The 24,380-nt window shown below is 56.2% G+C and overlaps 3 protein-coding genes across 12 annotated transcripts; 1 reads left to right on the forward strand and 2 right to left on the reverse strand.

Moving 5' to 3' along the window:
* Positions 1-710: 710 nt before the first annotated feature.
* ZNF668 (zinc finger protein 668) lies at positions 711-9,398 on the reverse strand. Of its 4 annotated transcripts, none has more exons than XM_077907385.1 (3): positions 8,853-9,398; positions 2,616-3,279; positions 711-2,152 (listed from the first exon to the last, which is right to left on the reverse strand). In XM_077907385.1, exons 1-3 carry the CDS (start codon positions 8,884-8,886, stop codon positions 940-942), a joined length of 1,911 nt encoding a protein of 636 aa, XP_077763511.1. In that variant the 5' UTR covers positions 8,887-9,398; the 3' UTR covers positions 711-939. The 4 variants fall into 4 exon arrangements, with proteins under 4 accessions (XP_077763511.1, XP_077763513.1, XP_077763512.1 ...); XM_077907387.1 differs by having other exon boundaries at positions 2,616-3,284; positions 8,853-9,397; XM_077907386.1 differs by lacking the exon at positions 8,853-9,398 and adding an exon at positions 8,669-8,806 and having other exon boundaries at positions 2,616-3,284.
* A 26-nt stretch (positions 9,399-9,424) lies between these two features.
* Positions 9,425-18,203, forward strand: ZNF646 (zinc finger protein 646). 2 transcript variants are annotated; one of them, XM_077907383.1, is made up of 3 exons: positions 9,425-9,720; positions 10,900-16,295; positions 17,602-18,203. In XM_077907383.1, exons 2-3 carry the CDS (start codon positions 10,982-10,984, stop codon positions 17,721-17,723), a joined length of 5,436 nt encoding a protein of 1,811 aa, XP_077763509.1. In that variant the 5' UTR covers positions 9,425-9,720; positions 10,900-10,981; the 3' UTR covers positions 17,724-18,203. The 2 variants fall into 2 exon arrangements, with proteins under 2 accessions (XP_077763509.1, XP_077763510.1); XM_077907384.1 differs by having other exon boundaries at positions 9,683-9,822.
* Positions 18,070-24,374, reverse strand: PRSS53 (serine protease 53). 6 transcript variants are annotated; one of them, XM_077907392.1, is made up of 11 exons: positions 22,913-24,374; positions 21,976-21,996; positions 21,711-21,873; positions 21,354-21,619; positions 21,077-21,231; positions 20,695-20,914; positions 19,795-19,945; positions 19,461-19,705; positions 19,235-19,380; positions 18,788-19,004; positions 18,070-18,570 (listed from the first exon to the last, which is right to left on the reverse strand). In XM_077907392.1, exons 1-11 carry the CDS (start codon positions 22,968-22,970, stop codon positions 18,461-18,463), a joined length of 1,752 nt encoding a protein of 583 aa, XP_077763518.1. In that variant the 5' UTR covers positions 22,971-24,374; the 3' UTR covers positions 18,070-18,460. The 6 variants fall into 6 exon arrangements, with proteins under 6 accessions (XP_077763518.1, XP_077763516.1, XP_077763517.1 ...); XM_077907390.1 differs by having other exon boundaries at positions 19,274-19,380; positions 21,711-21,996; XM_077907391.1 differs by having other exon boundaries at positions 18,070-18,512; positions 21,711-21,996.
* Between the last annotated feature and the right edge of the window lie 6 nt (positions 24,375-24,380).

Consider the following 24,380-nt stretch of genomic DNA (forward strand, 5'->3'; position numbering starts at 1 on the left):
GTATGTCTCCATTCAGTTAGGACTTAGTGATAGGGGCAGTCCAGGTGGCTCAGTGGTTTAGCGCCGCCATCAGCTAAAGGCATGATCCTGGAGACCCTGGATTGAGTCCCACATTGGGCTCCCTGAATGGAGCCTGCTTCTCCCTCTGCCTGTGTCTCTGCCTCTCTCTGTGTCTCTCATGAATAAATAAATAAAATCTTAAAAAAAAAAAGACTTAGTGATATACATTTCTTCATATGTGTTTTGCATATTTCTTATAAGGTTTATTCCTTCACCGTTTATGGGTTTTCTTGTCACTATGAATGGAACCCTTTTATCCCACGAGTAGATTATTGCAGTATACAGGAAATGTACTGATTTTGGACCTCAGTGTATTATCTGTAAAAGGACAGAAATACTCAGTAAAAGGTTTCCATGATGAAATAACAATGGACTAAACAAAGATAAGTAGATTTGTTCATTTTTGGACTTATCAGTGACTTTAATACACTTTTGATCATCAATAATCCCCAAGAAGGGCACAGGGAATTTCCTGCACTTCCCTGACCAGGGAACCTTTTGTCAAGATATTCTGAAAATATATTTTGGGAAACATTGCAGCCAAAGACCCTCTAGTTTCTAATCTGTCATTCTAGCAGTCTCACTGAACCTTATCTGATGCCCAAAATCCCACTCCCTTTCCCCCAACTGAAACACAGAAGACAACTCAGTGTCAAAGTAAATGCTTTAATGAGTGTTACTCAGAGTGACACGTGTCTCTCAACAGCTGCTGCCCGCCTCCATTGTCCCCAGCTCTTTGTTGGCAAGGAAGAGCTAGCGGCCTGGGGGGGGGGGGGTGGGCAAGGATCTGGAGTTTAAAGAGTGAGCTGGGGCAGAGAGGTTCAGGAGGCCTCCTAGGAGGTCTGGGCTCCTGGGAGTGAGGTGTAGGGGACATGGGCCTCAAGCTGGTCCCTCTTCAGGCATTCCTAGCAAAGCCACAAGGGGCTCGAGGGGCGTGGGGGTCCCGATGGACACAGGGTGGGTGCGCTCGTGCTTGCGCAGGTCGCTGGCACTCAAGAAGGCCTTGGGGCAGTGGGGGCAGGTGTAGGGGCGCACAGAGCTGTGGGTGCGGCTGTGTTTGCGCAGCCCTGCCCGGTCAGAGAAGCTCTTGCCGCACTGGGTGCAGGGAAAGGGCCGGAGCTCTGGGTGTGAGCGCTCATGCCGTCGCAGCAACGTCAGAGTGGAGAATGTCTCCTTGCACTCCCGGCACACAAACTGCGGTGGCTTCTCATCCACCTCCTCGCCCCCCACCTCGCCTGCCCCTCCCAAGGGACCAGGAGCCTCCCCAACCCCAGCATCTTGGCACTCCACGTGTTCCACCGTCATGCCCACCACTTGCCACTGGGTGGCCATCACCCCACCTGATTCCGGGGGCAGCCCCAGCAGCCCTGCCGGAGGGTCCCCTAGGCCTGCACCTGCCCCCGGGGCTGCAGAGCCCTCGCCCGCCACGCTGACCGGCAGTGCCAGCCCCACTACCAGCTCCTGTTGCGGGGGAGCCCCTGCAGCCTCACTACTTCGATGGGTCCGCTCGTGCTTCCTCAGGCTTGAAGATACCACGAAGGACTTTCCACAGGCATTACAGTGGAAGGGGCGCTCACCTGAGTGCACCCGGCTGTGCTTGGTGAGGCTGGCTCGCTCGGCAAAGGCTCGCCCGCACTCCTCACAGCGGAAGGGCCGCTGACCTGAGTGCACCAAAGCATGGCGCTTGAGGTCCCAAGACGCCACAAACGTCTTGTCACACTGCAGGCACTTGAACGGCCGGTCACCCGTGTGCACCCGCCGGTGCATGGCCAGGTCTGCAGGCTGCCGGAAGTCTTTGCCGCACTTCTCGCAGCGGTATGGCTTCACGCCCTCGTGCGCCCGCTGGTGGCGCCGGAAGCTCGAGGGGTCGGAGAACATGCGGCCGCAACGTGGGCACAGGAAGGGCTTCTCGCCGGAGTGCGTGCGCTCATGGCTCTGGTAGGAGCTGAGCTGCGTGAAGCCCTTGCCACAGGCTGGGCAGCGATAGGGCTTCTGTGCCGCATGGATGCGCTGGTGGCACGTGAGCGAAGATGAGCGGGAGAAGCTCTTCCCACACTCCGAGCAGAGGAAGGGGCGCTCACCCGTGTGGGACCTGCGGAGTACGGAGGACGGGACGTGAAGGTGGCAGGCCTATCATCTGACCCCTGCTGCCTGTCTGCACGGTACGGCAGGGGCTCCCGACATCCCTGGGGACCACGAGGCTGCACCCCAGAGTAGGAAACCTTCAGGATGGGTGCCTAGGTCCCAGAGAAGACCCCGCTCTGCACACCACAGCCAGGCTCCACTCCCACCTACTGGCCTCCACCAGCGATCCTCTGAGCTGCACAACTTCCAGCCCTGCCCTCTCTCCAGCTGTCCAGGGACCCAGGCCAGTTAGGTCCCAGCAGCTCCCTCCCGACGCAGTCTGCCCCGCCCCGCCCACCTTCCCATTGGCTGAGACTGAGGCTCCGCCCCAGGCCCTATTGGCCACAGGGCAGCCTTGCCCCGCCTCCGCCCCACTGGCCAGCTCTCCCCGCACCCCCAGGGCCCGGTCACCCCAGTTCAGGTGTTCTCACCGCTCGTGGTTGCGTAGGTCCTTGAGCTCGGCGTAGGCCTTGCCGCAGCGCTCACAGCTGTAGGGCCGCAGGCCTGCGTGCGTGCGCCGGTGTTTGCGGAACACCGAAGGGTCAGCGAAGCTCTTGCCGCAGTCGGCACAAGCATAGGGCCGCTCACCAGTGTGACCGCGCTGGTGAATCTTGAGCTTGGAGAGCGCGCCGTAGGCCTTGGGGCAGTGAGCGCAGCGGAAAGGCAGCTCACCAGCGTGTGAGGCCAGGTGCACGCGCAGGCACACGGGCTGCATGAAGCGGCGGCCGCACTCAGGGCAAGGGAAGGGCTTTTCGCCAGTGTGGCTGCGACCGTGACTGCGCAGCTCGGGTGCTGTTTTGTAGGCCTTGGGGCACAGCGGGCATGCATAGGGCCGAGGCTTAGCCGATGCACCTGACACCTTGTCCCCGCCCGCATCCTCTGCTTTGGGTTCTGTCTCTGGCTTCAGCATCGCATCCGCCACCTCCTCCGCGCAGTCTGCAGGACCATGTGTGGCAGCATGTCGCGCTGCCCTGGGCGCATTTGGAAATGTCTTAGTACAGGACAGGCACTTGTAGCGGCGGCCGGAGCGCTTGTAGCCAGGGGCAGAGGACGGGGCCTCCGCAGACTCCACCTCCATGGCTTCAATGGGCGGAGCTTCTCTAGGAAAGAAGCAAAGTGAGACACAAGCCACATCTCTCTGCAATTTGCTAAGGCCTCAAAGGGGGAAAATTCTGTCTTATCTGCATTTCCTGCCAGGGATGGCCATATCCCTCCTTCCAAACATTCCTGGCTTGTACACTCTGCCCTGGATGTCCTCCCTGGTCTGTTCATTGATGAAAGAAGTTGGTCCAGGTAACCTCAGAGGGGCTCTAAACCCCGTTGCATTCCCCGACAGCCCAGATTCCATCCATCTCACCATCTTCCTCCTTCAGCTCAGGGTCTAAGGCCTGTGCCAGGGCACAGGGTCCTATACAGGCTGCAGGCACAGAGGCTACCCAGATGCGGGTCTGCCCTGAAGGCTGTCAAGTGCCCAGGGAAGACAGAGGTAGGTCCAGAAGAAGGCAGAGCTAGTGGGCTAACTGGCGACTGGCACTGTCTGTCTGAAGTGATAGGTCCCCAGCGGATGTATTTTGTCTTTCCCCTCTGGTTAGTCAGAGGCAGCAACTGTTCCCACTGAATTCTGGCCTTGCACAGCTGTAAGGGACTCCACCCCAGACAGGAATCCTGGTCCACCCTCTGCTCTGGCATCGCTGTTGGGCTCCTGCTCCCATAGCTCTGGTAATGGGGAGCTCATTACTCTCAAGGCAGCTTGAGCCATTTCTAGAAGTTAGAAGTGTCTCAGTCATAATCAATATATCTGATTTAGCCTGGTCTCCTGGGGCACTTGCTCTAGCTAAAGCAGCTTCTTTCTCATTCAGTGCCCAGACACCCCCCACCCAGCTGCTCCTGGGGATCATGGCTGGGAGGAAATAGGATTAATGGATGCATTAGTCTTAACACCAGCTCATCCTCCCTAGGGGATGAAAAGAAGAGGATTATGGGCAGATCCACTTAGGGAATGCTCAGCACCAGCTGCTGGGGGCGGCCAGGGTGAGGGGGAAGGATGCAGCTATAGGCAGGGGAGGGAGCCAGGTGTGTCCAGAAGCTAGGCTGGGAGGCAGAAGGCCTGAATCTAGTGCTCCTTTCTAGACCTCTTTCCTCAGCTGTATACCTCAGAGGTGGGTAGCTTCAAAATTATGACCCACAGGAGCCCTTGGGGTAAGTGGCAAGGGCTGCTGCATCTTTAAAATCAGCACTCTTCTACCTAGTGGCCCAGCATCAGTCTTCTGCCCCTAGACACATACATGCTATGTATACAGGCAGCCAGAATCTTCTTCGTAAAGTTTCATGTATCCCCTGCTCAATAACTTTCCATGACTTCCATCACATCATGCAAACCCTTAGGTCCTTCCTGTCTATTACAAATCCCACCAATCCTTCCTTTGAGCCCCACTTTCCCCAGGAAGCTCTTCCTGCATCTCCTCTATGGTTTTCGGCCCCAATCCCACACAACTCTGTTCCAACCTCAGCTTGTTTTTTCTTTTGTTTGTTTGTTTTGTTTTGTTTTATGTTCCCTCCCCCACACTTTTCCCACTAAATGCTGGGGCTGGAAGGTGAGTTAAAGGGCATGAGGCTTAACCTTCCCTGGGCTTGAAACCCCCTAGAGTTTCCAGAGGATCCTTCGCTATCTCTGGAGGAGGCAGTCACTACCTCCTTTCCAGACATCTCTGGACAGTCTGACTGGTGAAGTTTCTCTTTAATAAAAATGATAGTTCATATTTACTGAGCACTTGCTAAATAAAAGGCAGTATCCTAAGCTCTTTATATGTATTAACTCAAACTTCATGTCAACACCATGAGAGTTCTGTTATATATATTCCTTTTTTACAGAGAAGGAAACAGGCCCAGAGAAACAATGTAGCTTTGTGGTTAAGTGTCCCATCTCTGAAGCCAAACTGCCAGGCTTCCAATCTTGTCTCACTCACTTCCTAGCTGTAACCTTGTGCCATTTACTTCATGCCATAGTACCTCAATTGTCTCATCTGAAAAATGGAAGTAATATTAGTACTTACTTCACAGTGTTGGGTGAGTTATATCAATAACTGCCCTAAACTATTAGGAGTCTTCTTAGAGCCAGACACTTTGCTGAGTGTGTTGCTACATTATTTAATTCTCTCACAGTTTCCTAAGATGGAGGTTCTTGTCCTCATTTTATGAACAAATGAACTGAGGTTCTAAGAGGTTTAGTGACTAGCCCATGGTCACAAAGCTAGACTCATAGCTGGGACTTGAATCCAACTGCTTAACTTGCCTTGAGTTGCTGGGCTCTTGATTGGCTTTCTGGGCTTCCCACACTTGTCTGCTGCCTGGGCCAGCCCTACACTTACCAGAACACTGAGTTCAGGCCACATCTTATCTTCTCTCATTCCCAGGGAACTGCCTTGAGACCAGAACCAGCACCCTTTATGCTGCTGTTTCCCTCTCAGAAGGCTTGACCCCTGGGTTCCAAGCTCCAAGCCTCAGTATTTCTCTGTGAACCAGAAACCAGATAGCTAGAGGTATACATCTCTCCTCCTAAAGCACTTCCCTGAGGAAAAGGAAGGGACACACCAGGTGCCCAGCTCCATGAAGAGCAGAGGACCACATAGGCGAAGCCCTAATTAAAATCCTACCATTAGCTCACTTCATTGTTCACTAAGGGCTCTTCCACCCATCACTCCCTAGACTGATGTTTCTCCAAGTCAGATCTGTGACCCCCCTGCCCCCGCATGAGAATAATCATCAGGGAATCTGGGGTTAGATTCACAAATCTGTACTTCAGATACACTCTTGGGGTCATGCCAGCCAACACAGAAGACTTAAGAACCAAAGACTTATCCTTAGGTCTTCACAAAGCCTCTGAGAGAGGCATTTTTACTACACCTCTCTTTCAGATATGGAGATTAAGGCCCCCATAAGGGACAATACTTGTTCAAGGACACCTAGCTAGTCAAGAAGCCCAGACTCAAATCCAAGTCTTCAGGTGCGTGGGCTGGGTTCTTTCTCTACCAGTCTGTATTCATTTGGGTTTTATGAGTCAACTCAGGAGACTTTCCACTGCTCCTAGGACAAAGGCCAGGATCTTTTCCCTGGCCAGCAAGGCTCTAACTCTTGCCTACCTCACTCTCACTCCTCTTTGTGGTCTCACTAGGCCTGACCTACACAGGCTCGCTTTCCCTTCCAAAAAGAGCTAAATTCTTTTCCACCTCAGGGCCTTTGTACCAGTAGTTTCCTCTGCCAGAAACACTGTTCCCGGAGGATCACTGTGTAGCTATCTCTTTGATTTCATTTGGGCCTCAGCCCTGTCACCTCCTCAAAGGATTTCCTGACCACCTTTCTTAACGCTATCTGCATCCTTGTTCATCACTGTCCCCTCCTCTTTAGTCTCTCTTATGGTGCTCATCTGGATAACATTCCTTGCAAGCTTATCACGGGCCAGGTATCATTCTATGCATTTTGTTTGTATTACTCAAGCTAAGCTTCACAATTGCCTAGAAATTTCCAATGGACTGAAGGTGCACATGCATGGAGAAGACCATGTGAGGACATAACAAGAAGGTGGACATCTACAAGCCAGAAAAAGACTCCTCACCAGGAGCTAAATTGGCCAGCATCTTGATCTTGGACTTCCCAGCCTCCAGAACTGTGAGAAATAAATTTCTGTTCCTTAAGCCCCTCAGCCTGTGTGGGGTTTTGTTGTTGTTGTTATGGTTGGCCTGAACAAAGTTAAACAGTATTATTTCCCCCATTTTATAGACAGGGATACTGAGGCACACAGAAATGAAGACTGGTCATGGCCATAACTAGTTTTCAAAGCCAGGTGGTCTGGCTCTCAAACTTCTTCGTTCTCTCCTGATTGTTGCTTTGGTAGCACTTACACATTTTATGGCTGGATTATTAATTCTTGGTCTCCAGCAGCACCAGAGTCTAGGCTGGCAAAGAGCCAGGAACCTTTATTATTTTGTATCCCCTACACCTAGAACTGTGGCTAATGCCCCAGAACAAAGTAAATGAATCAAGCTCTGAGACAGAATTCAAACTCAGGTGGGGTGGTATGTTCTCTGCCTCCCCCATAGTAGGGGTTTGTGAGAATATCTGTCAACAACTATTTATTAGCTGAATTTCTCTGCTGATCCAAGTTCACAAGGTCCAAATATCACCCCAATATCCCACGGTGGCTTCATTGCTCTGGTGAGGGAGGCTTGACTTTGCTTCCTTCACTACTGGCTTAGAAGGGAGATGCAGGCCTGCTGCCTGCTGCCAGAACAGCCTGTAAATGCCAGAGATGCACTGATTTCATTCCCAGACAACTTAGGCTAGGACCCTGCAAGCTGGCATGAAGTGAAAAAGGAATCACTTTTTATCCCTTCTGCACCTTGGTCTCCCCATGTGTACACAGGTAGCCCTGAGACCTGCTGAGATGAATAGGGAACTGTGAACCATGCAGAAGTGAGTGCTAATCATCTCCTAGACCTCCAAACTGGCCAATTCACAATCTAACCCTAACCCACTTCTTCAGCCTCAGCTCCCGCAGCAGTGTCTCCGTCCCAACAGCAAACTAAGCTCCAGCCTCAATTCTCAAACTTTGTCACCTAAACGCACCTCCACCTGCAGTTCTCTCTTATCTCCGGAGCCTCGCTGGCCTTCTCCTATGGGGAAACTCTTTTGCATCCTTCAAATGCCCCCCTTCCCCAGTGCCCTCAAGAATACTTAATAGGCAGTAGAGGTAAGGGTGCCACGGCGTTCTGGGCCTCAGTTTTCTCATCAGTAAAATGCGGTCTCTGAAGTACGTGGGAGTTTTTGAAGGGCGTTAGGGCCTAGGAGACGCGCTGAGAGGGGGCCTAGGGCTGCAGAAACCCTGCGCCTCCCGCTCCCTGCAGCTGTCCACACGTCGCCGCCCCCACTAGACAGACCCGCAGGGCACAGCCCTGGGCGGACTCGTCTCGGAAGGCTAGCAAAACGTTGCCTTGGAGAACGAGTCAAGAAAGAGCGAACGAAGAAGAGAACGAGCAAATGAATGGGCCAAGGGCCGGGCGCTGGACAAAGGCCTGCAAGATGGCGTTCTCTAGGACCGCGGGAGGGGCGGCCAGGACCTCGGCCGGGGAGGGGTGGCGCAGACGCCGGGGACCTGGTTAGGCAGCCCGCGCGCCTGGGACAAAAGCCCGCAACATGGCGGGCTCTAGGACCCCCAAGGCCCGCACCGCGCAAGGCGGGCAGCCGCGCCGGCCGAGCCCCGGCGTCCGCAGCAGCCGGCCCGCGGGGACAGCCGGCGGGTTCTAGGACCCGCTGGGCCGGAGCCCGCCGGCGCCCTCCCGGGGCCGCACTCCTCCCGCCCCGCCCGCGCTGCTCGCGCCAGGCCAACCCCATCCGCCCTCTGCAACCACAGAGAAACTGAGGCCTCTCAGACTGCGTCCGGGCTGGGGCGGCCCGGGGGTCCCCGCGGCTTCCCACTGGCATTTCCTACCTTAACGAACTTGGGCTGGCTCCGCGGCGTCAGCGGCGGCCGCTCTCGCCGACGGAGCCCGGGACACTGCCAGGGAGAGGCAGGCACTAGGACCCAGCGGGGGGGGGGGGGGGGAGGGGGAGGCGGGGCTGGCAAGCGGAAGTGGGCGGGAGCTCTTCTCGCCCGGGAGGAAGGCAAAGTTTACCTGGACACAGCAGGCGAAGGTGGCGGAGAAACATCTTGCAAGGGTTTCTGTGGGTGCTAATGACAGGGGACGCCAGGCAGGTTTACGGTATATACCGGGCCATTGCTAGCTTGGGGCCAGATCACCAAGAACTGGAAGGCGGGAGGACAGAAGGGCCATGCGCAAGCTTTGTAGTACCCAAATCCGCTTATACTCCACCACGTTTCCCTCAGTACACGGAGTGAATGAAACTCCCTCCATCTGCCTTGGGAAGTTTTTCAGGGAGCCGCACGAAAAGCGTCGCTAAAGTACCGAGGCTAGCGCAGCAGAACCCTTTTTTTCCTCTTCTGCTTTGAATCAATATGCACCGGAACAATTTTAGCAGCTCTTGCCGGAAGTGTGGCTAAGACTAGCGCAAAACAGCGCCGTGTTTTGACCCTCGTGGGCGGGGTCAGAATCGCGCTTCGGCTCCCTCTCCCTTAGCCCCGGAACTGTGTCTGTGTAGAAGCGCTGCTTGGAGGCGGCACAGGAAGTGTTCTCGAGGCAGAGGTTTCGGGGGGAACCTTTTGCGGCTAGGACACTTCCTGTTTCCTAGTAACAATAGGAAGTGTCCGCGGAGCTGGGGGTAGACTCTGGCTCCGGCCAGCTGCGCCCTCTTTCCTTTGCCTCCTTCCTTCTCCCTTTTCTCCTTTCCTTCTTTCCATCCCTTCCCGCCTCCCAGGAGCCCTGGCGAAGTGTGCGTGTGTGGGAGCGCGAGAGCCCCCCACAGCCACCCCTTGGGGCGCGCGGCTGCAGTTAGGGTGAGGGTCCCAGTGCGCAGGCGCGCTCCCGTTCGCGGTCCCCAACGGACTCACCCGCGGCGGGAACGAAAAGGGGCCACCCGAGCGAGGTAGGGGTCCTGAGAGGAAATTGGCCGAGGAGATGAGTGAGGGGAGAACACCTGGTTGGTGGTTGATCAGGAGAAGGGGCTCGAGCGAAGGAGCTTTGTGAGGTGAGAAGTCGCGAAGCAGGTTGAGTGAGGGGGTTTAGATCCGGAGGTTTGAGTTGTAGGCGCGTAGGGGTCCCATGAGAGTGAAGAATCAGAGTCCGCGAAGGCCAAGGTGATGGAAGGGGCATGGGGGCCTGCTATGGAGAGAGTAAGGGCTCCGGAGAGAAGATCGCCGGAGTCACTGGGTTTGCTCCTGTGAAACTGGGATAAGAGGAGCAGCAGTGTGTTGCGAGGATTAAGTGACACAAGAATATTCTTTACTTAGCACAGGACCCCGCGCATGCCCAGTAATGCCCAGGTAATGCCCAGTTAGCGTGAGTTGATGTCAACATAAGTATTTTAAAAGGGGATAGGAGAAAAAAAATGAAAAGGGTATAGTGAGGATGTGTAAGAAAGAAAACGGTAGGGGGTGAAGACCAACCAGAAATGGGTTGGAATTTTCCAAGATGTAAGATAATTTGGGTTCAGGGGCAAGTAGGTGAAGGAGGTGGCTCACATAGTCTTTCAGTGACCCTGAAGGAATAAGAGGTTGGGGGAACAAGCCAGCCCTTTCTCTGAAGAGGGCTCCTACCCTACTTCTCAGGTCCTCCGCTGTCACCTGGAGAAAAAGGCTGCTTTTCAGTGTCTCTAGGCTGTGTGCTGTTTAGCTGAGGGATCAGGGAGAGAAGACTGAACTTCTCATATTGAAGGTCCTAGAAAAGGTTCAGGTTTCCTTGAAGAGCTCTCAGGAGATAGGTTGGTTGGTTGGTTGGTTGAGAAGTATACAGAAAAGAGGGTTAGAGACAGTAGGTTTTTTTGGATTCGGTCTGTGAACAGAGGTAGGTAGGACTGTGGTCAGAGATAGGTTGCATCCCTCTAGACTCGTTTCCTTATCTATATCTCTAGGGATGAGTTAGGCCTAGGAGCTTGTGTGCAAGGAGGCCTTAAATGATGCTTTTAGATTAGATCCAGAAGAAAGCAAGTCCCTGGGGATTACTGCTTGGGGAACATCTCTGTGACCTCTCTGAGCTTGTTGCTTATAGAGCCAAGAGGCAAAGTTAACTGAGGCCTGCCTTCTGACCGCTGCCCGCCTCTTCCTAGGCCTTGGTCCCACCACCAGAGGAAGATGCTGTTGCCACCTGCCTGCTCTTCCTGAACCTCCAGGTTTCTGCCACACTGCCCCATGGAGGACACACCCACCTCACTCAGCTGCTCTGACTGTCAGCGCCACTTTCCTAGTCTCCCAGAGCTGTCCCGGCACCGAGAGCTGCTCCATCCATCTTCCAAGCAGGACAGTGAGGAGGCAGACAGTATCCCTCGGCCCTACCGCTGTCAGCAGTGTGGGCGGGGCTACCGTCACCCAGGGAGTTTGGTCAACCACCGGCGGACCCACGAGACTGGCCTTTTCCCTTGTACCACCTGTGGCAAGGACTTTACCAACCCTGTGGCCCTCAAGAGCCACATGAGGACTCATGCTCCTGAGGGCCGCCGGAGGCGCAGGCCTCCCCGCTCCAAGGAAGTTGTTCCACGCCTGCAGGGAGAAACAACATCCTCTGATTCCAGGGACCAGAGGCTCAGCCCTGGGGAAAGCTGGACAAGCCAGGAAAAACCTGTTGAAGAGACATCTGGCTCTGGGCCTGAGCCCAGGGAAGATCCATCCACCAGACAAAGAAGCTGGGAAAGCCAGCCAGATTCCGAAGAGGGTGCGGAGGGCTGGGGGCCCACCACCAATTCTGCGAGAGCCACCCCGCTGCCCACCCCAGCCAGCAGCCTCCTTAGCAATTTGGAACAGTATTTGGCTGAATCAGTTGTGAATTTCACAGGGGGCCAGGAGCCGGCTCAGCCACCTCCTGCTGAGGAGGAACGGCGGTACAAGTGCAGTCAGTGTGGCAAGACTTACAAGCATGCCGGGAGCCTCACCAACCACCGGCAGAGCCACACCCTGGGCATCTACCCTTGTGCCATCTGCTTCAAGGAGTTTTCTAACCTAATGGCTCTGAAGAACCACTCCCGACTCCATGCCCAGTATCAGCCTTACCAGTGTCCCCACTGTCCCCGTGCCTTCCGGCTCCCCCGAGAGCTGCTGGACCACCAACAGTCCCATGAGGGGGCAAGGCAGGAGCAGCTATGGGAAGAGAAAGGGATGCCCACAACCAATGGGCACACAGATCAGAGCAGCCAGGACCAGCTCCCTAGTACACAGATGCTGAACTGCTCCGGGGAGCTCAGCACCTCTGGGGAGCTGGAGGACTGCGGCCCTGAGGAGTACCGGCCTTTCCGCTGTGGGGACTGTGGCCGTACATACCGCCATGCCGGGAGCCTCATCAACCATCGTAAGAGCCACCAGACAGGTGTCTACCCCTGCTCCATCTGTTCGAAGCAGTTGTTCAATGCAGCTGCCCTCAAAAACCACGTGCGGGCTCATCACAGACCCCGGCAAGGAGCTGGGGAAGATGGGCAGCCATCAGTGCCATCAACTCCCCTGCCTCTGGCAGATAGAACTCACAAAGAGGAAGAAGTCCCCACCACCACCCTGGACCACCGCCCCTATAAGTGCGATGAGTGTGGTCGGGCTTACCGCCACCGGGGGAGCCTGGTGAACCACCGCCACAGCCATCGGACTGGAGAATACCAGTGCTCCCTCTGTCCCCGCAAGTATCCCAACCTTATGGCCCTGCGCAACCATGTACGAGTCCATTGCAAAGCCGCTCGCCGCAGTGCAGGACCAGGGGCTGAGGGACCCCCCAGCCACCTCAAGGTAGAGCTCCCTCCTGACCAAGTGGAAGCAGAGGCAGCCCCGCATATGGATCAGGGGCATGGGTGCAAACATGAAGAGGAGGCCACAGGTGTCTCCCCAGCAGCAGAGAGGACAGCACCACAGATGTGTAACCTCTGTGGGATGCTCTTTGAAGACCCTGAGAGCCTTGAACACCATGGCCGGACTCATGGGGAAGGGGAAGACAGTAGGACAGAGACCAGGGTGTCCCCTCCTCGGGCATTTGCCTGCCAAGATTGTGGGAAGAGCTATCGCCACTCAGGGAGCCTTATCAACCACAGGCAGACCCACCAGACAGGGGACTTCAGTTGCGGGGCCTGTGCCAAGCACTTCCACACCATGGCTGCCATGAAGAACCATTTGCGACGCCACAGTGGGCGGTGGAGCAGGCAGCACCGGAGGAGGGCTAGCAGTGCTGGCAGTGGCGGGGAAGCCAAACTCCCATCAGGCGGGAACTGGGCGCAGGAGTTGGTGGAAAGCAATGAGGGCCTGGACGATCCGCAAGAGCCTCCAGGCGGAGGTCCTAACAGAGCCGAAGGCAGCTTGGAAAGCGACAGGGGCTCTTTGCAGGTTGAAGCCGAAAGAGATAGATGTGGGCTTGAGCGGGCTGAGGCCCATAGCCAGGGTGATAAAGAGAGCAGCGGTAGTGAGGAAGGGCTGGAAAGGAAGGAGGCATGTTTCCTTGACAACTCAGACATCCCAGGCCATGAGGAGAGCAATGGGACTCGCTTCTGTGATGGTGCCACAGGGGTGAATGAAGACCAGAAACCAGCCACTGGCCAGTGCAGCTCCCCTCGCCGACCTCCTGAAGCTGTCACCAGCTGGCAGGCTGAGGTCTCCCACACGTGTTCTGACTGTGGGCATTCTTTCCCTCATGCCACTGGCCTGCTGAGCCATAGGCCCTGCCATCCACCAGGCATCTATCAGTGCTCCCTCTGCCCGAAGGAGTTCGACTCTCTGCCTGCCCTGCGCAGCCACTTCCAGAACCACGGGCCCGGGGAGGCAGCCCCTGCGCAGCCTTTCCTCTGCTGCCTCTGCGGCATGATCTTCCCAGGACGGGCTGGCTACAGGCTTCACCGACGCCAGGCTCATGACTCTTCTGGTCTGACTGAGGGCTCCGAGGAGGAGGGGGAAGAGGAAGGAGCCTCAGGGGCAACCTCCACCCAGAGCCCTCCGCTACAGCTCTCGGAAGCAGAGCTATTGAATCAGCTGCAGCGGGAGGTGGAGGCACTGGATGGAGCTGGTTATGGGCACATCTGTGGCTGCTGTGGTCAGACCTATGATGACCTGGGGAGCTTGGAGCGTCACCACCAGAGTCAGAGTTCTGGGAACACCACAGACAAAGCTCCCAGCCACTTAGGAGAGTCAGATGATGCCATGGGAAGGATTGCAGATGGTGACTGTGTCTTTGAGGGCACAGCAGTGGCTTCTCTCTCTGGGGAGGGTGGGGACACAAAGTCTGGAGAGGGAGCAGGTGCCATGGTTGTAGACAGCGTTTGCCTGCAGGGCGGGGAAAGCCCACCTGAGACCCAACCCCGCCCCTTTCGCTGCAATCAGTGTGGTAAGACCTATCGCCATGGCGGCAGCCTGGTAAACCACCGCAAGATCCACCAGACTGGAGACTTCATCTGTCCTGTCTGCTCCCGCTGCTACCCCAACCTGGCTGCCTACCGTAATCATCTGCGAAACCACCCACGCTGCAAAGGCTCTGAGCCCCAGGTGGGGCTTGTGCCAGAGGCCGGAGGTAGCAGAGAGCCTCCGAAAGTGGCAGAAGGACCGGGGCAGGCAGACATGGGAAAATTCCAGGAAGAACTTAAAGCAGAGCCCTCAGAGGAGGAGGCAAAGGTGAAAGAGGAGGAGTGGGAGGAGGCCTCTGTGAAGGCGGGCGAGGCAGAGCCGAGGCTGGAGACGGCAGAGAAGAGCTGCCAGACTGAGGCCAGCTCAGAGCGTCCCTTCAGCTGTGAGGTGTGTGGCCGGTCCTACAAGCATGCTGGCAGCCTCATCAATCACCGACAGAGCCACCAGACTGGCCATTTTGGCTGTCAGGCCTGTTCCAAGGGCTTCTCCAACCTCATGTCCCTCAAGAACCACCGGCGCATCCATGCAGATCCTCGGCGTTTCCGCTGCAGTGAATGTGGGAAGGCCTTCCGCCTGCGGAAACAGCTGGCCAGCCACCAACGGGTCCACACCGAGCGAGGTGGGAGTGGGGGCGCCCGGAAGCTGACTCGGGAAGATCGACCCTTCAGGTGTGGGCAGTGCGGGCGGGCCTACCGCCACGCGGGCAGCCTTCTGAACCACCGGCGCAGCCACGAGACAGGTCACTACAGCTGTCCCACTTGCCCCAAGACCTACTCCAATGGCGTGGCCCTGAAGGACCACCAGAGGCTGCACTCAGAGAGCCGGCGGCGGCGAGCAGGGCTGTCACGGCGGATGGCCGTGCGCTGTGCCCTGTGTGGCCGGGGTTTCCCTGGCCGGGGATCTCTGGAGCGGCACCTCCGGGAGCATGAAGCAGAGACTGAAAGGGATCAGAGGGGCCTGGAGGGCCCAGAGGGGAACCAGGCTGATGGCCAGGGACTAGAAGACAGATCAGGTGATACTGAGGCAGTTCTCCAGCTGGAGGACAGACCCGGGAGGCTGGAGGAGCAGAATCAGAGCCCCATTGGGGCAGCAGGTTCAGAACCCACTGAGCTAGTATCCAGGGACATGGGGAATGTCGAAGGGAGGCAAGGAGATGGGGGACAGGTGAATCATGGTGAAGGTTGGGTTCCTCTGGGTCATGTACTGACCAAGCCAGAAGATGAGTCAGGGGACAGTATCCCCAAGAGTTCTTGCCACCTTGGCAACAGCCAGCCCAATGGCCCTAGTCTGAGTCCTGTGGAGAGCTGGGACAATGGAGATAGCAAACCTCAGCTCCAGCCAGAGAGTCACCCCTTTTCCTGCAGCTGTTGTGGCAAGATGTACTGCAAGTCAGAAGGCCCTCTGAACTGCCACAGCACCCCCAAGACAGACTGCCACCATTGCCTGCTCTGCTCCAAGGAGGTCTCAAATCCTGTGGCCACAAGGAGCCACAGCTGCAACCACATAGCTGCCCAGACCTTTGCCTGCCCTGACTGTGGTAAGGCTTTTCAGTCCCATCATGAACTAGCCAGTCACCTGCACACTCATGCCAGCAGCCTCAGTCAGGTGCCACCCCAGACACAGGAGGCCAGAGGTACTGCCAGTGGGATTGTGGAAGCTGAGGCAGATCCCTCTGGCCAAGGGGGAATCCAGAAGTCCCCATCAGAACCCCACACAGCCCCAGGAGAGAATGCTGGGAGAGCTAATGGGGGCCAAGGAGTAAAGTCCACGGTGGCTGAAGACGAGGAACGGCCCTTCCGCTGTGCCCAGTGTGGGCGGTCCTACCGCCATGCCGGTAGCCTGCTAAACCATCAGAAGGCTCACACCACTGGACTCTACCCATGCTCCCTCTGCCCCAAACTTCTACCTAACCTGCTGTCCCTTAAAAACCATGGCAGGACCCACACAGACCCCAAGCGCCACCGTTGCAGCATCTGTGGCAAGGCCTTCCGGACAGCTGCCCGGCTGGAGGGTCATGGGCGGGTCCATGCACCTCGGGAGGGGCCCTTCACTTGCCCCCATTGTTCCCGCCACTTCCGCCGCCGAATCAGCTTCCAGCAGCACCAGCAGCAGCACCAGGAGGAGTGGACAGTGGCCAGCTCTGGTACGGGGGCATGAATGGCTTGGGCAGAGAACGGAAGGGTCCCAGAGGAGATGGGCACAGAGTGGGGGGGCAAGGAATGAGGGGGGGAAGGTCACATGACTTCCTAGCGGGGGTGGGGCAGGTGCAGCTTGGATATGGAGAAAATCAGTTTGAGGATGCCACCTTGGGAGGACTGACATTGGAACCTCTGGGTCAGGTGAACAGCCTGCTGGGCTGAACTGTGGGGTGGGGTAGGGTGTGGGCAAAGGCTGAGGCAGCCGCAGGGCAGGAACCAAAGAAGAAGGGGTGTTTTGTTTGAGGAGAGGAGGCAGCTATCTGGCTACTACATCTGGAAACTCCTGATCCAGCCAGTCAAAGAATGATTTCCAGAGAGAATGGTCTCCAGAGAAAGGTGGTGCTCTTTCCTTGAGGCAGGTAGCAAGAGTGAGGAATGGGGTGTGGGAGGCACCCCCAGACTAGACTGCTCTGTGGGTTTTGTGGCTTTTGTGTTGACTTGGCCAGGGAAGCTGGGCCACTGGTTAGCCCCCCAGCTTGCTGTCCCTCTTCCCTGCATCTTGTCTCTGGTCCCCCTCCTCATTGCTTGGAAACTAGATCTCTGGTCATTTGCTACTGATACTGCCCCCTGTCTCTTCTCCCCTTTATTGAACCCTTTCTTCTCTCTGCTGTGCATCTCCTTTTTAGGAGCCAACCAAACCACTCTTTCTACCTGCATCCCCCCTTCCCACCAGCACACCTTTAACTGGAGGACTGAGTCACAGATAATTGTTTCTTTGAAGCCAGGCCCAGCTGTAGCAACAGCAGCCATTAGCCCCTATCTCCCATCGTCTATCAGGGAAGATTTCCATGGAAAGCCACCCCACCCAGCCCTGCTGGAGGAGGAGGCTATGGGGGAGTGGGGCAGCCTGTTTCCTCAGCCTGTTCCTGGGCCCTCGGCTCATGCCGTCAGCCTCCTCTAGAGATCTGTAGGCCTTGTCCCAGAACCCCTCCATATAGTGGCCACCAAGGGCGGGTGTCCCTGAGATGGCTGGTCTTTGACCAGGGACTCAGGGAAGGAGGGGATGGTGAGTGAGAGTGCCCTGAGAGAGTGCTGACACGATGGCTTTCAGAATAAAAGATTTCTCGTGACCTCAAGGGAATGAGCGAGAGGCCAGTCAATGAGGCCTAGAAAAATAATTAGGAGTTCTCACGCAGGCCTCTGGGGCCCCGCGGGGTGCTGTCAGGATGGCCTGTGGGGCTAGGGAACAAGGGGTGCAAGCTGTGTGGGGTTTGCTGCCCTGAGTCAGTGATTTCCTTTCTTTCTCCCCAGGAGCCCCAAAGGCACCAGCAGCAGGCAGAGGGGGCTTGTCATTGCCCCCTCCACCCACCCCCACGACCTCACTTCTGGATCCTTCACCCCAGTGGCCTGCAGACCTCAGCTTCTCCCTCTAAACTTCAAGTCTCCAAAGATCAGAATACGGGCGGGGAGGGGGGGCAGGTTGCAGGGAAAGGCTTGATCTCCATGTTTTGCTCAGGAGTAGTTAGGCTTCCCCATCTCTTATTCTCTCCCACTGTGCAGAGGACCCAGATCTGGCTGCTTGCATTAGGAGGGGGTGAGGTATCCCTCATGTCCCTGTCCTTGAAGGCTTTCCTTTCCCCATTCTTTGTCACTATGCTCTTCCTTATGACCAGCCCTGCAAGAAACCCGGTGCCAGGCTCTGCCATGATGTGGGGCCACTGTCACCAGCCAGATTCCAACACCAGGGAGAGGCCATTCAGAGAGCCACAGGTGGGAATGTTGCCTGTGGAAGGGGAGCCTTTTGCTACAATTTGTAACTTATTTTCTAAAGTCTATTTTGTAACAATTTATTTAAGTTTTAAAAAAAAGGAAAATTGCTCCCCCAACCCCCAAAAAATGAATTTTCAAAGTAAGTGGCTGGTGTGATTGTATCTGAGGGGGTGAAGACTAGGGAAGGCTGGGGACGCCTGCGTCGGACAGCAGAGCTGGGTGTAGGGGAGCATCCACAGGTGACACCTCCCTGTCCTGCAGGGTAGGGAGTGAGGGCAGCAGCTGGTCTGGGCAGGCTTCTTCCCAGAGCCCCCTGGGCTGTTGGGCCTGCCCCGTGCCTGGCGTCACATGTGGGTTGGGGAAGTGGGAGAGGGACAAGGGCAGTGACGCACGGATTGTCTCACTGTGTCTGCAGTATCCCAGAGCCACCTGTTAACAGCCAGTTGGTTTGCCTGTCAGGAAGAGGAAGGAGGACGGGGTTGGCCTCATCCTCAGAACTTTCCTCCCTCCCTGGAAGAAGAGGAAGAAGATGCTACTTAACCCCCATGACATGAGAAAACTGAGGTTTGAAGTTGAGAGGCCTGCTCCAAGTCATAATAATGAAGAACCAGGATTCTGTCCTATCCCAGGGCAACCTAGAGGTGGGTCAGAACAGATCTTTCCCTGGATGGAGAGAGGATGGGTCTAAAGAGGGAAGTGTCAGCAGGGAAGCCCTAGGGCCACGTACTCATGTTGGCCAAGCAGCTTCCAGGCTCAGTCTCAGGCTCCGGCTCCTCAGCAAAATAGACCTGCCAGTCCAAACTGCTGACCCAGCTCTCATAGGCGGGGAGTGCCACGAAGACTGCGGGCCTTGCCGGGCCTTGGCAGGCATCTCCAAAGCTGTGTAGCCCAGCCAGGAACCATGTGCCCCTCACCTCATGCACCAGTGGTGTCCCAGAGAGACCCTGTAAGGGGTCAGGTGACAGTGGGTGACTTCCTCTTCTCCCTAGGCAGCGGTGGGGGCAGAAGGGGCTAGGGGCTGGGCCGAGGCTCTGGCTGCTTGGGAGCCAGCTGGCAGAAAGGCCCGATTTCAAGTGAGAGGCAGGCCTGGAGGCCAAGCCTGGCAGAAGGTCTGTGAGTTACAGGATAAAGATGCCGGGGTCTGTGGAGTGAGGTCTGGGGGACTGGGGCTCACCTCACAGTGGGGTGGCTCACCCACAACACTGGTACACACCATCCCTGGCAGAATGGGGATGTTGTCGCTCCCAGGAGTTGTATGCAGCCGGCTGCAGGCCCTGGGTCCCAGGAGGGTCACAGGCACAGTCTGAGGGGAGCTGATGCCTGTAGGGTGAAGGTAAAGACCCAGCTGTCCCAGCAGCCTCTAGGATGGATGGACAGCTGCTGGGGCCTGTCCTACATACCTGCTCCTTGGCGGGGCAGCCCCAGGACCCAGCCACGTTCCCCGTCAGGCAGATGGTGGTCAGAATAGGGCAGGCAGAGGGGCCGAAGGCTGGGGCCTAGTGTCACAGGTTGGGCCAGCAACAGGAAGGCCACATCGTAGCCCCCCTCTGGGTGGGTATAAGCCCCATGCAGGATGAGTTGCTTCAGGCCTCGCTCCTCTGCTCCAGTCCCCAGTGCTATGGTCCATTCCTCTGGGGTCTGGCGCCTGTGTAGAGGCAGCATCGGGTGGTGGGGCTGCCAGTGAGGGCAGGAGAGGGGGTGGGGGTGGGCACAAAGGCAAGAGAGATGGCTCACCCAATGAAGCAGTGGGCAGCAGTCAGCACTACCTCCTCTGACACCAGGGCTCCACCACAGGCCAGCTTCCCCTGGTGCTTCAGCCTGGCATCCCATGGCCATGGGGAGGGGACTCCTGCCTGGGGACCTTCTCTCCTCAAGGATCCACAGGCTGGAACAGACGGATTACATCACCTGCCTTCTTGCTAAGTGCTTACTGCATGCCTGGCCCTGTGCTAAGCACTGCCCACAATATCCTTTAAGCTGGATCTTGTTACCCTCGTTACCGACATAACCAAAGTTCCAGAGAGGTCAAGTGACTTTCTAGCTCATTAAACACAGGCAGGTTGCTGACTTGAGACTCAAAAGCTAAGACCTAAGCTCTTAAACCCTGATGGTCTAGCCTCATGGGAGTGGCCCTGCTCATCATTCTCCTACCCCATCTGTCTGTACCCCTCCAGGCTTGGACTGGCCCCAGAATTCTGGCTCACTAGTACTGCTCTTACCATCAAGACACAGCTTCCATCCTAAGAATTACTTTTCATGAAATTTGCATGTTAGTCACTTAATGCTAGAATTCTGAGTGGGAGCCCTGCCCTGTCCAATCTCACTGGGTCCCTGCTTGGAAACTTGCAGCTTACCCCTACAACCTTCAATTAGATCTCAGATCCCTCGTATCACCTAAACTCTAAATGCACAGAGTTCTGAAGTAACTATGCCTCTCAGCCCTAAATGGGGGTGTTACTATCTTAGGGGCTGAAAGGGGCCTTAAAAGCCCCCTAATTAGTACATGAACGTTTTGTCCCAATTTTCTATTCTGAGCTGAAACTTGCTTCACTGTGCTTCTGTCTGCTGCCCAGAAGTCCTTATGCAGGCCTGGGTGTCCCGACATGCCCCACTCCTAATGCGCCCTGCTCATACCTACACAGCTGTCCTCATCACTCATCTCTGGGGTCTCTGGGTTCTGGGATAGGAAGACTGCCCCCTGAGCCTGAGCCTGCAGCCAGGAGCTGTAAGCAGCTGTGTTGGTCAGCAGCACGGGAGTGTCTTCTTGGGCACAGCTTGATGCAAAGCTGATGATCCCAGCCTGGACCCAGTATCCGTCAGGCTCGCGGCACAGCACGGGGCCCCCGGAATCTCCCTGGAGCCAGGCAAAGGAGTCAAGGATAGACACTTGAGCCCCAGCCATGGGCAGACACCCTCTAACAGTGGCACTGCCACCCATCCCTATGGATTGAGTACCAAGCCCAGGGCTAGGTCCCCCCTCCCCTTCTGTTCCCTTCCCTTGTCTTCCCCATCAGACCTGACAAGGCCCCTGCACCCCAGGCTGGGCGCCCCCACACAGCATCCCAGGCCGAGCTGGGCTGGCCAGCAGACGCTGGTGCAGCCGGTTGTAGAGACAGTTACATGTGGGGCGGCTGATTAGACGCAGGCGCAGATTTCGCAGAGTCCTGGGAGCTGGCAAAAGAAAGGGGGTTGGGAGACCAAGAGACGTTGAGTAGAGGGACAGTTGGCAGCTGAGGCTATGTGACCTTGGGCAAGCATAGGGCCTCTGGGCTTCAGTCTGGGCCAGTACTTACCACCATTGGTGTCCTGATCCCAGCCAGTGGCCCAGCAGGAGGTCCCAAAAGGAAAGCGATGGGTAGGTTGGGGCAAGCAGAGGGGTGTGTGGGCCATGGGGTGGGCAAGTTGTAGCAGGGCCAGGTCTGAGCCCTGGCTGTAGTGGCTGTAGGCCCGTGGCAGCTGCAGAGCCGTCACTCCTACCTCCTCAGCCCCTGGGCTCAGCCCCTCACGTTGCAGAGAACCCAGGACAACCGACCAGGAGTTCAGTTCTGTCACTGCTGCCCTGAAAGAGGAGGGACAAGGCCGAGGCACTGAATGCAAAGGGGGACAGTGGCAAAAGCCAGAAGCTCTGCCTGACTCCAGCCACGACTCACTTTTCAAAGCAGTGAGCAGCAGTGAGGACCCAGGTGTCCGCCACCAGGGATCCGCTGCAGATGTGGACTCCCCGCCTCCTCACACTCACTTGCCACGGCCACTCGCCAGGTACCGTGATGCCCTCCTGAGGCTCAGGGGGGCCAGGGCCACGCTGCCCACACACTGTGAAGAGGGGCAGATCAGACTGGCAGAAGGCCTGTCCTGTCCTCCCCAAGGCCAGACGGAGCCCCAAGAAAGGCCTGGCCCCATGTCCCCAGAGCTTACCATGCTGAGCTGCTCGAAGACCTGGGAAGAGAGAGACACAGGTGAGACCTGGGGGAGCCTTACCTGCCTAGCCCAGCCTTGGTGGAAGGCATAGGTTTTGGGGGTCGGGCCCTGGGTCCTTGCCTATGACTGCAGCTACCTCACCGGCCCCTCCCAGAATGAAAATATATGAGGTCAAGAAACAGCTTTTATTGGAAGCTATTCAGAGTGTACACTTAGTAATTAATTCTCCTCCCTTAGCTGTGCTCAGCACTCCTGGGCCAGGGTTCAGCTTGGGACCAGTCCAACCCTCCTCCAGGCTTCAGAACCCCCAACTCCAGCCCCCGCCACTGAGTCAGGGAGGCGGCCCATAAATGTGGTGAGCATTAGCTTAATTGTGCTTTCAGCCGTGATGCCTAAGAGGAAGGATTAGAGGCCAACGTCACGTCCAAGTGGGGGAGGGCTCCAGGAGATGGAGACTCACCCCACCCCTGTTCTGACAACTCAGACACCCCCACTTTTCCCAGAAACTGCCAGAAATTCTACTAAAGGATCCCCTGCCTTCCCTCTTTCCCGTCACAGGCATATCAACATCTGGGCCAGGAGAGATGGGACATACGGAGAGACAGGGAGACAAAGGAGCCAAAGAGCTCCCAGAACTCGCCAAAGGTCATTCTGGAAGAGGAGAGGCAGAGAGGGGAACAGGGTACACGCACACGGGCACATACAGATACAGACTCAAGTCTAGCCCAAGAAAGTCACTCCTGTTCTGACATGAGTGGCCGCATACACCTCCCCTGCTACACAGCCAGACACAGTTACATCACCACAGACAGCCTGTCCACCCCACTGGCATGCTCCCTCACACGCACCAAGATGTGAGGCGGCCGGGGCAGAGGGTGGCCCCTGAACACCCACTGCACCACTCCCCTACCCACACAAACACAGGGGTGCTCACCCTTCATGAGGACCACTGCTCCCAGGATGAGCAGCCCGGGTCCCCAGCTCTGCTTCATGCTGCTCCAGGCCACTCTGCTGCCTAAGCTCTGGGTTTCAGAGAGGCCACCTGGGTTTCCCTAGCTCCACCTCTGCTCCGCCCCCAAGTTGGCTCAGAGTCAGGTGTCCTTGCTTTTCCTCAGCCCTGGAAGGGAGCCTGAGCAGCTCCCAGCTCTGGGGCTGTGGCTGTGTTACCCTGGGCTATTCGCCACCCCCCTCTGGGCTGTAGCCATGGCCACATTTTGTGGATTCAAATCCTAGCTGCCCCCATTTACTGCTTGAGTGACCTTGGACAATTAGCCTGTCTGTGAACTCAGAATTGTTGAAGGTCAAAGGGCTTGGACCAGAGTCTGACATAGAGTAGACTTGCTCCCAGCATGGAAGCTGTCCTCTGGGAACTGGGAGGGGCACTCACTTGATTTCAGCTTTCCCACCTCTCTCCCAGGCCCACTCCCAGAGGCCATGTGTGCAGGGCTGGGTATTGAGGCCCGGGGCTCACTGTTACTTGCTGGCAATGAGACTGACGAATCTCAACACCTCTCTGCTGCCTTCCCAGAGACCAGGGTCATAGTGGTTCCCACCTTTCTTGCAGGTGGTGGAAGACTCAGTTGGGAGGGAAGAACACTCAGAGTGCACTCTTTTTTTCTTCCCAACTTCTAACTCAGGTCAGCCCAAACTTCTAGGGAATCCTGACCCCAACACAGATGCAGCTGTGTTAAGAACATAGACACGAGGGATCCCTGGGTGGCGCAGTGGTTTGGCGCCTGCCTTTGGCCCAGGGCGCGATCCTGGAGACCTGGGATCGAATCCCACGTCGGGCTCCCGGTGCATGGAGCCTGCTTCTCCCTCTGCCTGTGTCTCTGCCTCTCTCTCTCTCTCTCTCTCTCTCTGTGACTATCATAAATCAATAAAAATTAAAAAAAAAAAAAAAAAAAGAACATAGACACGAGCCAGATGGCCCCTGTGGATCCAAATCCTAAGAGCCCACTAATCCCTGGCACTAGCTGTGTGGTCTTACATAAATTACTTACCCTCTCTGTCCCCATTTCCTCATCAAGATAGGGATAATACAATTGGATATATAAGGGTTACATGAGTTAACATATGTTCTTAAGCAGTCCTTGGCATGTGGCTAAGTGCTTGGTATATATTAGGAAAAATAAAACAAAAATACTCAAAATGTGTCCCTGGTCTTCCAGGGCTGCCAAGACTGACTTGGGGTGATAGATAAGGCAGCTGAAGGGGTTACAGTTAGACCACAGGAAGAACTTGCCAGCAAGCATGTGCAGAAGTAGAAAAGTAGTTTGCCCATGCAGGCTGTCCCCGAAGAGAAAGTCTGGCTCTCATTGGGCAGCAAGGATGAGCTGCCAGCTTGTTTCTTAGGGGTGGGGCTGATGGTACACCAACTCTTACTGACTATACACGCTGAA

The sequence above is a fragment of the Canis aureus genome, chromosome 8, assembly GCF_053574225.1.
Source record: "Canis aureus isolate CA01 chromosome 8, VMU_Caureus_v.1.0, whole genome shotgun sequence".
Lineage (NCBI taxonomy): Eukaryota > Metazoa > Chordata > Mammalia > Carnivora > Canidae > Canis > Canis aureus.